At 32.9% G+C, this 15,115-nt stretch overlaps 3 protein-coding genes across 7 annotated transcripts; 2 read left to right on the plus strand and 1 right to left on the minus strand.

Annotated features, from left to right (window-relative positions):
• The first annotated feature begins 463 nt into the window (after nt 1–463).
• On the plus strand, nt 464–3,903 carry LOC128891437 (ankyrin repeat domain-containing protein 13C). 4 transcript variants are annotated; one of them, XR_008460827.1, is made up of 10 exons: nt 464–1,236; nt 1,313–1,354; nt 1,431–1,535; nt 1,608–1,739; nt 1,828–2,039; nt 2,198–2,329; nt 2,422–2,583; nt 2,646–2,846; nt 2,950–3,046; nt 3,127–3,903. XR_008460827.1 is itself a non-coding variant. In XM_054150917.1 (10 exons), exons 1-10 carry the CDS (start codon nt 1,119–1,121, stop codon nt 3,140–3,142), a joined length of 1,194 nt encoding a protein of 397 aa, XP_054006892.1. In that variant the 5' UTR covers nt 464–1,118; the 3' UTR covers nt 3,143–3,903. The 4 variants fall into 4 exon arrangements, 3 of the variants coding, with proteins under 3 accessions (XP_054006892.1, XP_054006891.1, XP_054006890.1); XM_054150917.1 differs by having other exon boundaries at nt 2,973–3,046; XM_054150915.1 differs by having other exon boundaries at nt 466–778; nt 914–1,236; nt 2,646–3,046.
• An 810-nt stretch (nt 3,904–4,713) lies between these two features.
• On the minus strand, nt 4,714–8,591 carry LOC128891438 (GTP-binding protein Rheb homolog). Of its 2 annotated transcripts, none has more exons than XM_054150919.1 (6): nt 8,460–8,591; nt 7,147–7,265; nt 6,985–7,056; nt 5,378–5,585; nt 5,155–5,284; nt 4,714–5,082 (listed from the first exon to the last, which is right to left on the minus strand). In XM_054150919.1, the coding sequence occupies exons 2-6, from the start codon at nt 7,193–7,195 to the stop codon at nt 4,993–4,995; spliced, it is 549 nt and encodes a 182-aa protein (XP_054006894.1). In that variant the 5' UTR covers nt 7,196–7,265; nt 8,460–8,591; the 3' UTR covers nt 4,714–4,992. The 2 variants fall into 2 exon arrangements, with proteins under 2 accessions (XP_054006894.1, XP_054006893.1); XM_054150918.1 differs by having other exon boundaries at nt 8,135–8,577.
• Nucleotides 8,592–12,456: 3,865 nt separating this feature from the next.
• LOC128891410 (uncharacterized) lies at nt 12,457–14,777 on the plus strand. Its single transcript, XM_054150861.1, has 5 exons — nt 12,457–12,820; nt 13,073–13,131; nt 13,600–13,767; nt 14,309–14,436; nt 14,596–14,777. Exons 1-5 carry the CDS (start codon nt 12,701–12,703, stop codon nt 14,775–14,777), a joined length of 657 nt encoding a protein of 218 aa, XP_054006836.1. The 5' UTR covers nt 12,457–12,700.
• The last annotated feature ends 338 nt before the right edge of the window (nt 14,778–15,115 follow it).

Below are 15,115 nucleotides of genomic sequence, written 5' to 3' on the forward strand. Positions count from 1 at the left end.
TAAAGAATTGATCATTATTGCTGAAATAACTATTCATAAAAATCATAAATTTGATATAGTAACTAATATGTTGTAGTGTTATAAAATATAAAGCAAATAATCGTTTGAATTATGAAAATAATGAATAATTGATTAAAGGTATTAGTGGCGCCATCTTACAAAAACGGTAGAAACCATTTTCACTACAAGCTTGGGCGTTTTCCCACCGATGTCGCCACCGATTATTTCGAATTATTAAAAGATATATAAGAGATTATTTTCCCTATTACTTTAATATATTGTTTAAATATTTATCAGCGTTGAATGTTCAAATAGACGTTCTAACGTGTTTCTAGTCCATCAAACACTCCTAGCCAGTAATATCATCCAATGAGATTTTTTCGCAATCACGTGGTATTATTTACATGCAGTCTTCTTTGAATTGAACGCAGTGTAGATACATGTCATATTATACAGACGTTACACACATACGTAACAAATGCCATAGCGTGTGGTTGTGTGGTATACAACTTTATACATACAACTAGTGCGGTGCAATACGTTTGTATAATGTAAGATAAATGGTATTGAAATAAATTGTAAATTGTTAAGAAACATTTACGAATATATATACCTATGCTTTGATCCTTGGTAAAAAAAATATTGAATGTAAAAGATAGCGGAGTGACCAACTAGTTCAATTAAAAGAACAACCACCTAGCACGAATACGAACAGTACGACACGATTAAAAACAATAGAGATAGAACTAACAACACTAGCAGAAACAACAATAATAACGTAAAAAGAATTTTATTACAGTGTAAAAGCCTTTTCCTGTGGCTTGGAAAAACATGCGAAATTGCAAATTATCTAAATTTAAATTGCAATAATATTCTTTAGAATATAAGAAATGTTCATTTATGTTTCCAACAGTTAGAAGTGGATCATTAAACAGTGAGCTTTTGCTCATAAGTAGCTCACATGTAATGAGAGTCTTAGCATGACTATTCGATATAGCATGCCGCTTTTTGGAAATGGAATACAAGATAATTACTATTATATCAAAAGGGATTCAATCAGATAAAGAAAGGGATCAGTGCCATTGCTGCTATAATTTCCCCAGCAAGGGTAAATTGCCATGGCAGAGAACTCAGACATTGAAAAATATCCTTTACACAAGTGCATATTTCAAGGGGATGTTAAAACTTTAAGTTCTTTAATCAGAACCTACAATATTGCTGAAAAAGATAAACAAGGTTAATAGTTACATTAGTTTTGGACTTGTACATAAAAAATATGCTTATTAATGATAAATTTAATTCTCCTCTCTAGGAAACACACCATTACATTTGGCTGTTATGTTAGGAAGGAAAGGTAATAGGCTATATTCAAAATATTTAATGTACATTTATAAAGGAAGAAATATTTTAATCTTGAAATAATTTTTCAGAATCAGTCCAATTGTTACTTGCACATGGCGCACCTGTAAAAGTAAAGAATTTGGCTGGATGGAGTCCACTCGCGGAGGCAATCAGTTATGGAGATAGACAAACCAGTCTGTAGAAATAATTGCTGGTTATTTAGAAACAAAGAAATAACATTGTCATTAATCTTATATCTTTCACAGTATCATCATTGGTGCGAAAACTAAAACAGCAGGCTAGAGAACAAATGGAAGAAAGAAGACCAAATTTAGTTGCAACATTGCGACAGATGGGTGATTTCTACATGGAATTAAAATGGGACTTTCAAAGTTGGGGTAACTTTCATTGATAGTATTCTTAAACTATTTTGATAGCTTGTTCATAACAATAATTTATAAGTTTCTTTGTAATTGATTTTTTTAGTGCCACTTGTTTCTCGTGTACTTCCTTCTGATGTTTGTAAGATACACAAAAGTGGAGCATCCATTAGAATGGATACTACTTTGGTAGATTTTAACGATATGAGATGGGAAAGAGGTGACATATCCTTCATTTTTAATGGTGACCAAAAACCAAGCAAGTCATTAACAGTACTTGACAACAGAGCTAAACTTTTTCAAAGAGTGAGATATGAGGTCTATTTACTTCAATATTTCTTCCTTTTATTATTGGTATCTGATAATTACAATTAATGCATTTGCTACCATACCTTAATAATGGTAGCAAATGCTTTAAGTTGTTTTCATTATCATTTACAGCTATAAGTTTATCACCTTTTCTTCATTTTTGATAGGAAACGGAATTGGAAATAGAAGATGAAGTTGATATTCTTATGTCAAGCGATATCATGGCAGCACAAATGTCAACAAAAGGTATTACATTTTCGAGAGCTCAGACAGGCTGGATATTTCGTGAAGACAAAAGGGTAATGTGCAACCATTGTTATATTTTGCTTGTAATTCTTCCACCTTTTTTTTTTTTATATTTCTTGAGATTTATGTCAAATGTTTAATAAAGGAAATGGTAGGACCTTTCCACGCCGATTTTTATCAAATCAACGGAATGGTTTTGGAAAGTAGAAAACGACGGGAACATTTAAGCGAAGAAGATCTGCAAAAGAATAAAGCTATTATGGAATCTTTAACGAAAGGAAATTCCCAAGGATTTGCAAACGGCGAGGTACGGAAAGCAGCAGAAGAATCTTGTCTTAGCTTTTGTATACTGATTTTTCAACGTTTTAGCCTCATGTTAGAAAAGCTTCTCTAAATCCACCACCAGAATCAAACATTACTTGGGAGGAATATATCATGGCTCCACCAGGAGCATGTCCACTTTTAGGGAGAAATCTTGTTTATAAGGAGAGCAGTAAATCATTTAAAGCAACAGTCGCCATGAGTCCGGATTTTCCATTGACAGTTGATATGCTACTCAATGTTTTGGAAGTAATTGCGCCATTCAAGCACTTTAGCAAATTGAGACAGTTTGTCCTTATGAAATTGCCACCTGGATTTCCCGTAAAAATTGATATACCTATTTTACCAACAGTGACAACGAAAATCACTTTTCAGGAATTTGCATTTCGCAATGATATAGATCCACAATTATTTCAAATACCATCAGACTATTTTGAGGATCCTATGAGGTAAGTTCCAGAAACTTCTATAATGTTCATTCGTAATTTTCTGCTTCTTTCTCTACCATTCGGTTTATTTTCTTTTTTAGATTTCCAGATTTATGACAACTTCACATTTCAAAAACAACACAAGTCAATTATGAAATTAAGAAGAAGTCCGTTTTCCCATTGCAAAAGTATTCTGCATCTGAGTTTACTTGGACATATTGCTGCCAGAATGGCCTCTCGAAAAGTTGCACAGTATTCTTTGAAGAGAGATTACTCTAAGTTTGAGTACTAAGAGTAACAAATATTTGTGTTGACGAGAGTCCAGAGTAAGTTTGAAAAGTGGTATACTGTATTTACAAAATTGTATGCTAAATCCTAAAAAAGAAAGCAACCTAATAAGTCTATGCACGTGAAGATACACGCTCTATTCTGCTCACACAGAACATCCGCGAAGTATTCCTCCTTTCCACGATTTTGATAAAACTGCAGGTTTGTTGAAAGGGCAAAGATAAGGAATACGTATGAAAACTCCGTTTTTGAAAAGCTGGACAAATACATATCTTTTATTACTCCACAAACCTGCAAAATTGGTTGCAAATCGAGAAAAGGCACTTCTAGATATTCTCTGTTAGTTCGTGAAGGGTTACAATGCTGTGCACCTTGCTTTACCTCGACGAGCTTCAGTTTCAAGCTTTCCTTTTTTTTGCATTTAGCAATTACCATTTGAAAAGTATTTTATTCGCGAGACAGAAATACTCGCAGTATTTATTTATAAACAGAGAAAGATCTCTGTCTCTTTCAAAGAGGTTACCTTCAATTAATAGAAAGTGTGAGAGGTGTTTGTTACAAATAAATTTTTTTTGAAAATAATAACCAAATGGTGCCTCCTGTTGTACTTCATCATTGCGTACCGTCATTACAAATATGGTCCTTAAAACGTAGCGAAACAATCGATTAAGATCGTCTTTACTTTAAGCGTATCATTCTACATACACCTTACGTTTCGCTAGCTAATCTAGAATTGTGATACTTATATGTATGTGTGTGTTTAGTACAAAACTTTTTAAATAAAAATTATAGCAAAGCATAATCTCGTGTGTATTATTCTAAAGCATTAAATAATTTAGCTTAATTTTTCTTCATATATGTAGATATAATGTTTATACTGATTCATTATTCAACATTTATGACCAATGCAATTTGATTTATAGTCTGTTTTGTTCACCGTGTTTGGCGACTTTGGTTATTAGTATGGTTCATATGGTTATGTTTGTTTCCCTCGATTCGGCTAGGGTCGGTTCAATTCGGCACTGCCAGGTACTGTTCACATTGTTTTGCTTAGCACGGCGCAAGTTCAGCACCTAACCATACCTAACCTAACCACCACGGCGCATGCGTTAATGCATGTTACATATAAAAAAAAAACTTTTACTATAAAGACAAAACTTTTGATATTCATGTCTCTGTATTTTATAATTAGAAACTATATTGTGGTCTTGCGTTTATTGAAATGAATAATTTTATTACAGATATAATTATATTTTATTTCAGCATTTTTGAAAAAAAAAACAAATATCAAAATTTGCAGTTACATAAGATAAATTGGAATTAATTATTGTTTCGTTCTTATTGCTGACAAATATTTACTAAAATATTGATTATACACATGCATATAAAAAAACTAAACATCATCGAAATCAATTATCTTTTTCTCTTTTTGTTACATAATGGTTACAAAAGCAAATGATAAAAATAGTCATTATCATGTATATTCTGAAATAGATAATATTTATAATATTTTCAACTTATATAGCAAGAAGAGATATAATTGTTTTACATTCACCATTTTATATTTTTAATATTATTACATTTAATTTGTTTTCGGACGTGTATTGATATAATGCCAAATTCGCCATTCGATTTTATACATTTGCATTGTATCAAATTATATTTCCAGCTAATGTAGCTTAGGAAATAATACAGTTCGATTTTTCTTGTACATTTCCATCAGCTTTTTCAATCTCGATCAATAAAGTATGAAAAATATCTGCAACAGACTGAAACAAACGAGCAATTTATATTAGAATCGTAAAAAATTATTAAATGTACTGAACACGAAGTAAGTGTACCTCATTTTGTTTTGCACTAGTTTCTAAGAAAGCTGCGTGCCATGAATCTGCTAGTTGCTTGCCCTGTTCTGTTGTTATCATTCGGTCTACATATAAATCCGTTTTATTTCCTACTAATACGATTGGAACACTGAAATACATAAAGATACTATATACATTATACACACAATTTATTAAATATATCATAATCAAATTAAAAAAAACTGAACAATAGATATCATACTGGACTTTTCCTGTAATATCCAGTAGCTTGTCATAAATAATTTGTACAACTTCAAAACTCTTTGCGCTGGTTATACTATACACGAGGACATAACCATGGATGTCCATCGAATACTGTGTAGGAAATATACTATATTCATCTTGACCCGCTGTATCTACCAACTTAACTTCATAATCTTGACTATTTACTCGTGTACTTTTTGTAAATGCTGAAACAAATCAATTGCATCAGAAAATAGGCAAAATTGAAATTAGTAGAACCCTCATCTTTTAAATATTACAGAAACTTTCTCTAAACTTGAAAGATTTTTAAATAATTTTTGTTTTGAGAACTATATAACTTAATTTGTAAGTACTAAATTTCCACAAAGAGCATTAATATACTGTTCTCTTAATATTTTAATTAAAAGAAATTATACATGAGGGAAAGCATAACAATAAAATGTAGGATACTACCACATTAATTGCATTCAATTACAATGCACATCATAACAAAAAATACCTCAGCTTCATATAGAACACGAGTACTAGTGGTTAAAATCATGCATATCGCTAACAATGCATACATGCTGAAGTGAAAACAGTTTGTATAATTTGTTAATAGTAACTTTTGGAAAAACTACAAGCTTGAGATAATTTGAATTAATCCAAACGATTAAAATAGTTTTTACAATTAACTGTTCCTTTTACATAAAGAAAGAAATTAATAGAAAAATGTTGGTTAAAAAAAATATAATTACAGGTATTTCCGAAATGTTCCCTACTTTTATACATGAGTATACATTATATTCAATTACGGTACAAGAGAACAGATTAATACTACAGTACACTCTCGTATCTTATATTAATTTCTACTATAACATGAAATAAAAGAAAAACAAAGTATTGCGAAACAATAGAAATGTGTAACGATGGAAATAACAAGCGGGGAAAACGGGAAGTTTCCGCTTCGTAACAGTTTCTTAACTTCAAGACGTTATGGAATTTTAATACAAAAAATAACACATTTGACATTATCAGACAAAGTAATTCTAACTGTAGTTTTATAGAAATACAACTATTGAAACTTTTTTTTTGCTTATAACTTCAAAGACATCATTTATTTCACAATGAATAACATTTGTTAGAGTAAGAAGGATTTTTGATTATTTCATAATAACTGCTTTTATTTACTATAAAATCATAAATTAAAATAGTACTGTCAACTTCTTCTGTAAAGGAAATTTTGAATAACAAAGAAAATTAATTCTATTATATATTATTAACATGGACAAACTTGTAACGAATATCAAGTATGTTTTCAATTTTTGATTTTTGATTTTTGTTACTCAAATTATATGATGTCTTATATTCATTACAAATCAAATTTCTTTTGAACCAAAAATAAAATTACTTTAATTATCTTTAATTTTTATTTTTGGTTCAAGAACTTTCGTATTCGTTAGATATAGTACATCTTATAAAATACCTGTCCATTAAATAATAAATTTTCATGAATCTATTGCTTGTTTACAGCATGAATTATGAACAGAATGTGCAGAAAATACTACTAACAGTGTCATTAGAAATCTTTGAAGTAGCGTGTAAGACGATACAGGTACTTCTTACTATTTTCTATAGTAGGGTCATATGAATCCACAAATTGTCCCTCGACGAACTGTATGCTCAGTGATGACTTGCCTATTAAAATTAACGAAACACATGATAGATATGAACATTATGTGAAAATTCATTTATTTATCAAACAGATTAATCGTCATATTTCATTACCTACGGATCTGTAACCCATAATAGCTATTTTCCTCTGTTTTGCTGGCATCTTTTAGCATTTATGAACACAAAGGCAGCAATGATATTCCATAAAGGCTGGTGCATACTCTGGTTAAGATCTAAAACAAAATCAGAATTTAAATATAAGAAATTATGTAGTTCTATTAATAACTGTATAGACTTAATGATATCAACTGCTGATGCAACTACATAAATGCCACATAAAAAAAATATTATGTAGTTCCATGTTTACTTTTAATAATGTGATAATTCTAGATCAGAATTGTTTTGTTTATAATGCCCTTGCTTTGATTTACTATTATAACAAAACACATTCAATCATAGTATTCTCTCTACTCCATTATACACTGACGAATTTATTAAAATCTTAATAAAAACATTGAAAACAATGCAAAATACATATTACGATAAAATTAAAGATTACACGAATGATACATACTTGACGACACTTTGCATTCATTTGCTTGATGACTACAAAGTATGATTACATCACAAGTGTTTTGCACAAATAAATAACTACGACATTTTTAAACACATGAGGTTATCATTGGTATATTTTGGTATATTTATTGGTATAATGCTTTCAGTTTCGTAAATTACGACGTTAGGGATACGATATACAGAAAAATCATAGGTACGATACACGATGATAATTCGCTGTATTTTTTCAAACAAAAGATGCACAGAAAATCGTTAAGTTAAGTAGAAAAAACAAAAGTATGCGTGAGAACGTATATAACTACACGTAAACACATGCACGTATAGAGATGTATGGACATACACGTTCTCGCACGTCAGCATATAATTCGTATGTACGATCAAAATAAATTATTATTTACTCGCATTTAAGGTAACGTTACGACGATCATCGATTTTTACAACGACAAAAAAATCGTACATCTTATAACAATTCGTAACATCCATCGAACTACGCATTGTTTATTACACACGCACATGCACTACTCACCGAATGTGATAAGGTGCATTAGGTGCGTCTCATATTCATCGACATATCGACTCGTGCTGCACGTCAAATATTTCGCTAATTGAACGTTACTATTTAAACAACACACTTCTAATTAATTCTGATCACTGCTAACAGAAAATAGAACGGCCCCTTTCTCATCCAACGACTTGTTAACTAATTATTACTATTTTACACGGGAATGCAATTTTCCTAAGAATAAGAGAGGAAATTTGGAAGCACACGACATATTACGCACTTCGAATGTCACGTACAAAGAGCTTCGCACTTCGTTTAACGTTAATTAATATTAATTATCGCGACGCACCGTGTTAATCTTACGAGTATTTCAACGAAAAAGTATCCTCGCTACACTCTCCCACTTTTCGGGATTGAACTTGCTGAAAAATGTATAACAATGTGAGATTTCGCGAGCGCTTTGCTAACGGATGTGCCGATCGGACGCGCCATCTGCTCGAATTATTTAGAAATCAACGAATTTAAATGCGCGCACACTTTACCACCTTTTTCTTTTACGTTTAAACATTATTACAACTGCTTTGGTAGTCGGTAGTTTTCGTAGAAATTTTTAGGAAAGGTGACGGTACTTTTCGCGTCTAAATTTACTTATCGTACGCAGTTATGTCAGCGATTGGCACCCTTTCTAAGGGGTTATCCTGAATTAGGAGGACTAAAAAAAGCGGTTTTTCGTGAATTTTTTTCGGATGGAAAAAAAGTAATTAATTCTATCGAACTTTTTATCCTATTTCCATACATGTTTGAGTAGTCTGTAGAAATCGTTTCAACAAGAAATATTCAAATTGAGTCGACTGCGACGCACGTTTGTAGAGCACCCCACAATTAAAACCTCCTATCGGCGGGAAAGATGCCAGGTCGTAATTTTGGTTTGGCACAAAAAGAACCAAAAGAAATTTTCATTTTCGTACATTTTTCTTCTATGTGAATTAAGAAAATTCGCACAGAAAAAAATTTTAAACCATCTTTTTTATCAAATTAAAGTGATTTTTTTTTCACTCAAAGAACTCGTTCCTTTTCTCAAACTTGCAGTAATTTCACATTTCGCCATTTTTGCGGGTTTTTCTTAGGTCGCATAGTAGAAAATCGTATGAAAATGAAAATTTCTTTTGGTTTTTTTTTGTGTCAAATCAAAATTACGACCTGCACCTTTCTCGCCGATTGGAGGTTTAAATTGTGAGGTGGCCTAGAAACGTGCGTCGCAGTCGACTCAATTTGAATATTTCTTGTTGAAACGATTTCTACATACTACTCAAATATGTATGGAAATAGGATAAAAAGTTCGAGAGAATTAATTATTTTTTTTTCCATCCGAAAAAAATTCACGAAAGACCGCTTTTTTTAGTCCTCCTAACTCAGGATACCCCCTTAATAGAAAATACAAATATCAGATTCTCTCATGGTAACACACCACGGAAGTTGTAGTATTTCATTTCGTTAAATTCAATTCAAATCACCAAATGAATAATTCTTAAATATCATGCTCGATGCGACTTTCGATTACACGCACAACTTTATGGATAGCTGCCAATAGTCGGCACTATGGAAAGAGAAACCGGATTTCCCATAATTTCTAGATTAAAAGTAACAAACACGATGCCAATGTTCCAATATGATGGGACCAGCAAAACACATTACACGAAGAATCAAAAGTAGAACCGGTTTAGTAACATCGTGGCGATATACGCGAAGCGTACCCTTCGTATCGCGAAGCTTTCTCTGGTAAGACAGTGAGAAAGTTTCAGAGAAGAGTCTTAAAATTATGAAGTCTTAAAAATTTCAATTTCAGAAAGATGTCCTGTCCTTCTTTTCTCTTTCTTTCGGACGGGCAATTTTATTGGATTGCTTCCTCGCGCGACGCAGGTGTAAATCTATCTTAGTTACAGCGCAATCGAGACGTTTATTTTCTTTTAAAATTCAGAGATGAATTTTCTATGAGTATTGTTACTAGACCGCGGATCTTTATGCAAAATAAAATCTTCGCGAACGTGCCTACAACGAATTGAACCTATATAGGAATTTATTTTATTCTGCAAATATTGCAACGTGAACTTTACTTTCAATATTTTTTATATTTTTTTGCATATTAATTTTTTTGCATATAAATCCATGAAGATCCGCAGTCTAATTATTACTATTAAAAATAAACGAGTTGATAGCCCCCTCCCCAAGCCCACCCTTAATCCCTAGCGTTTCTATGCATTCTTATCAATGGTAAATGTAAACGAAAATCTTTTAATTAACAATGTTAAATTACATAGGTGTACGCGTTATTTTCTTGTAGATAATACAACGTAAGTGAGATGGAGGCAATTTGTTGGCAAGTAAACTTAGGTACGTCTGTAGGATTTGAATACGTATCGATGATCGTGCCACGAAATAACGCACAGCGACAATTTACTTATTCGTGACCCGAGTTTATCGCGTTTGAACCTAATTTGCTTTGTGTACTCGTTTTATTTTCACCGTTGTTATCTTCTAAATTCAGTTATCTGGTAAATAATTCAAAATGATTAGGAGATCGCGATGAATTCAAAAATAGAATTTTCTTTATAAAGATCTCCATTAAAAATGTTTCAAGTTAGGACCTATTCCATCCACGGAAAAGTTTAGAGGATCTCCGTTCCAGTTTGAATGGATGAAACAGTTTCTAAGATATTGGGTTTCGTAGAATTACGTGCCTTCGACGCGTTTTATCGTACATCTATGGACGACATATACAGTGAGTGTAGAATGTATTCGTACACCGATCAATTTCCCAAAAAACTTTGTGAAATTGTAGCTTCCTAATTTCTTTTTTTATAATCAATGACGTTTTAAATATTCTCGGAAGTCTCTAAGATAGATATAGTCCAAACAATATTTACTAATTAATAGAATTTCTAAAATTAAGAAATAAAATGCAAAAAGTGGGTAAAACTATAGTAGCAATAAGTATTTGTACGATTCTTATGACAAACCATTTACAGTAGAGTTTGTTACGTAAACATATTAGTTTATTGCTCCGTACGAATTAGAAAACATCAAATTTCCAGTAAACTACTTTACTACTTCTAACAGAGGAATGGAAAAAGATCCCACTTCGTACAACTAATAATTTAGTTAATTTAAGAGCTTAGAAGAGTTATAATAATTACAAAATCAAAAAGAAGGGAAGTATTATATACTTGTAAATTAATGTAAATTTCTTTTTTATTTAACGAAGTTTTAAAAATTAAACAGTTGTGCGAATACTTATTGCTTCAATATTTCTATCGATTAATTGTTTTTTTTCATGTTAATTTCGCAACTTACATAAATACCTATGACTTTTTTGTACTCTATCTATTCTAGAGATTTTCGAGAAATATGTAGAATGTCATTGTTTATAAAAAAAAGGTTTTAAAATTACAATTTTACATAGTTTTTTTTTTTTGGAAATTGATCAGTGATTTGTCTGCGTTGATCGACGGAGTCGGTAACTTCGTAATACGATCATGCTTAATCTCTTCTCGCCAATCTAGGCTATGCGAGTTAAAGGCAGTTTCCACTTCAGCGTTACTTGTTTTCATCCTTTATTTCGTTTATTATTTGAATCAAGAGCCGCGGAAGCGAGAGCGAACGAAAACAAGGATTAACGGGAAGAATCGCTAGATGATTGACGCTAATAGACTATTTTATACATAAACATGCGTATATCGATATTAAAAGCTGTTCCTCTAAATCAGGTTTATATTTCACTTTCTTCGGCTGGTGTAGAAGATCGGTCATCAAAAACAAACCAGAATGATTCTGTTAAGGTCAGCGACTGGAGAAAATGTACAAGAGGAAAGTTGTATTATTGAATATATATACAAAGTGTCCCAGAAATGTTATAACACATTGAAGGGGTGGTTCGGGAGGTGATTTGAAACAACTTTTTCCTTAGCGAAAATGTTGTCCGAGGCTTCGTTATGGAGATATCAACGGAAAACACTGACCAATCAGAGCGCGCGGATACCGTTGGAGCGGCCGCGGTAGCGAAGGCTACGCGCTGAGCGGCCGCGTCCAATGCCCTTCGATGCACGTCGAGTCACTTGTTCGCGTACAAGCGCGGCCGCTTAGCTCGTAGCCTTCGATACCGCGGCCGCTCCACCGGTATACTCGCGCTCTGATTGGTCGGGGTTTTTTGTTGATATCTCCATAACGAAGCCTCGGACAACATTTTCGCTAAGGAAAAAGTTGTTTCAAATCACCTCCTGCATCACCTCTTTCAAGGACCTCCAACATTTTTTGGACACCCTGTATATATGTATGTATATAAAAAAAAAGAAAAGTATGGATATATTTATTTACACTGATGTAACTTGTTAAAGTTTGCGCGTAAATATTGTCGAGTCGATTATTTTGCCATTCGTGAAAAAATGGTCCTCGAAGTCGAAAGTAACGGAAACTAGTTTGAAATGCTTCTGCGCGCTTGAGTTTCGTGAGCAATGACAAGAAACGTAATACGGAACGAAGCGAATGCAACAAAACTAGGGACCTGGGTGCCCAGAGGAAAAAGAGAGTAATCGGATGGATATAAGGGGATCCTGTTTCCTCGGAATACTTAGTTTCCTTCGCGAATCACCTAGGAAACTATTGGCGCCTGCTGCGACTATAAACGCCACCATGAAGACGGAATTGTTTTTACAAGTAAATCGTGATCCATACTTAACGATGTGCTTCGAGTATTTATAAATATTGGAACAGTGATAATCGTATAAAAACAAGAGGAAGAGCGGAGATATTTGTTTTTCTTTCAATTTCGTTATCCAGTGTGTGATTTTTATATTATTATAAAATTCCTAGTAGTTTCGGAAATCACTGTTTCGTCATTTATGCATCGAAAAGTGTATTACATTTTAATTTTTAACAGAATTATACATTATTTTCTATGATTTTCAGTTTACGTTACTTTTAATAATACTGTCGGTTAGCTCGTCCGAGGGATTCTTTTTCTCGTAGTAAGTGAATCTTATATTTTCGATTGAAGACAAGAATTATCTTCGATTTAATTGATATATATATATATATATATATATATCAATTATCAATATCATATCATATATCATATATTGTATATATATATACATCAATATATATAAATCGTATATGTATATATCAATACATATATATGTATTAGGTTGTCCCAAAAGTTTCTTTCGTAATTTGCACTCAATTATTTTGTGCGGTAGTGTTTATATAAATAGACAATCTAATTTCTTAGATGTTGATGTTGTAACAGTAATGCAATCGTATACAATTCATTAATTTAACATTTGACATAAAACATTTGCGTATGCATTACTTATTAATAAAACGAAAGAAACTTTTGGGTCAACCTAATATATTCCTCCGAGTTATCGTTACGATTGCATATATTAATTGCGTAGTTAATTAAATGTATTAAATATCCGAAATTTGTATTTCAGTCCAAAGAAAGTGATAATGAACTTCTTGCAATCGTTGAAGGACAAGAAAGAAATGAAAAAAAAGCCCACTCATATACAGCATTACCATTTGCATTACTACCCAGTGCCTACGATAGTGGAATCGCCGATAAAGGCTCCTACGAAACACGATCTCGGCGAGCTTCACAAGTACGCGTAAATTTTATGACAATTCAAACTCTCGTCTAACTGAATCGATATATCGACTTATACAGGGTGTCCAAAAAATTTTGGGGGTCCTTGAAAAGTGTGGTTCAGGGGGTGATTCGAAACAACTTTTTCCTTAGCGAAATTGTTGTCCGAGGCTTCGTTGAAGAGATATTAACGGAAAACACTGACCAATCAGAGCGCGCGTATACTGTTGGAGCGTAGGGTACGCGCTAGGCGGCTTCGCTCATACGCTATCGCGGCCGCTCCACCGGTATACTCGCGCTCTGATTGGTCGGGGTTTTTTGTTGATATCTCCATAACGAAGCCTCGGACAACATTTTCGCTAAGGAAAAAGTTGTTTCAAATCACCCCCCGAACCACCCCTTTCAAGGACCTCCAACATTTTTGGGACACCCTGTATACACGTATAAACGGAATTCAAAGGGGCGCGAGAATTTTAGTTTCACATTCCTTCTAGCTAATTAACATTAAATGGTTAATGTACTCTGTGTTAATTATTTAAAGAACAAACAATTTTTAGTCAACATCTAAGTGCCCTCGGTTGGTCGGATCACGAATACGCGCATCTCCCGAAACCTAGAATCAAAATCCCTGTGAGATTACTCGAAGCATGGGGTGACAGTGTTTCATGGAACCAGGAAATATTGGGTGAGATCAACAGCTCCATTTTGTTTTTTAATAAGTCTGTATTAGTGTAGAAAACGGTCCCATTTATCGTAAACATTTCCCAACGATTATTTCGTACGTTTATTATGGTATTTATTTATGCGCACGGAGACTGTACTCAATGTTTAATCATTTTTACAGATCTTTCGGAGTCGTTCGAACACAGCGGGGACGACAGTATATATGTCGAAGTTCCATATTCTCAGAAGATCATCATTGAAAATGATCATTCCCGCGTTAGTAAAAAGTCAAAGAGCGCTATACTGTCAGCGCTTCTTCAAAAACTAAGTTCCTTCAAAGACTATGCGCATAAAAAGAAATGAGAATGCAAGAGTGAACGAGACCGAGGCACGAAGCTTTCCACTGCCAGAATTGTTTATTAACACGTTGACTGCCAAACGAACATTCTTGAAAATTTCTGCTAAGATTAAATATTATTTAGACTATCAGAGTCTAGGTAATGAAATATTTATCGTGGTATTTAGTTTTGTAACCACATCAAAACTCATGAATTTCATTTTAGATTCATCTCCTGTGACGTCTAACTTTCAGAATTAATCTTTCTAGTTCTTGAGTGAAAAACACTGTCGCCCATATATGGGTGACATGGCGATCAACGTGTTAATTAACCGCTAATTTTACACTTTGAACGCCAAAATAT

Source organism: Hylaeus anthracinus, unplaced genomic scaffold (assembly GCF_026225885.1).
Source record: "Hylaeus anthracinus isolate JK02 unplaced genomic scaffold, UHH_iyHylAnth1.0_haploid 12001, whole genome shotgun sequence".
Taxonomy (NCBI): Eukaryota; Metazoa; Arthropoda; class Insecta; order Hymenoptera; family Colletidae; genus Hylaeus; species Hylaeus anthracinus.

Excerpts from the sequence above, each read along its gene's own strand:
- LOC128891438 (XM_054150919.1), bottom strand. The coding sequence starts at position 7,195 with ATGCCAGCAAAACAGAGGAAAATAGCTATTATGGGTTACAGATCCGTA. Across the intron at positions 5,586-6,984 it reads TGACCCTACTATAGAAAATA|CATTTACAAAAAGTACACGA; the intron begins GTAAGAAGTACC and ends GATTTGTTTCAG. Across the intron at positions 5,285-5,377 it reads GATATTACAGGAAAAGTCCA|TGTTCCAATCGTATTAGTAG; the intron begins GTATGATATCTA and ends TATGTATTTCAG.
- LOC128891410 (XM_054150861.1), top strand. The coding sequence starts at position 12,701 with ATGGATATAAGGGGATCCTGTTTCCTCGGAATACTTAGTTTCCTTCGC. Across the intron at positions 13,768-14,308 it reads GATCTCGGCGAGCTTCACAA|TCAACATCTAAGTGCCCTCG; the intron begins GTACGCGTAAAT and ends AACAATTTTTAG. Across the intron at positions 14,437-14,595 it reads ATGGAACCAGGAAATATTGG|ATCTTTCGGAGTCGTTCGAA; the intron begins GTGAGATCAACA and ends TCATTTTTACAG.
- LOC128891437 (XM_054150915.1), top strand. The coding sequence starts at position 1,119 with ATGGCAGAGAACTCAGACATTGAAAAATATCCTTTACACAAGTGCATA. Across the intron at positions 1,740-1,827 it reads ATGGGACTTTCAAAGTTGGG|TGCCACTTGTTTCTCGTGTA; the intron begins GTAACTTTCATT and ends TGATTTTTTTAG. Across the intron at positions 2,040-2,197 it reads TTCAAAGAGTGAGATATGAG|GAAACGGAATTGGAAATAGA; the intron begins GTCTATTTACTT and ends CATTTTTGATAG.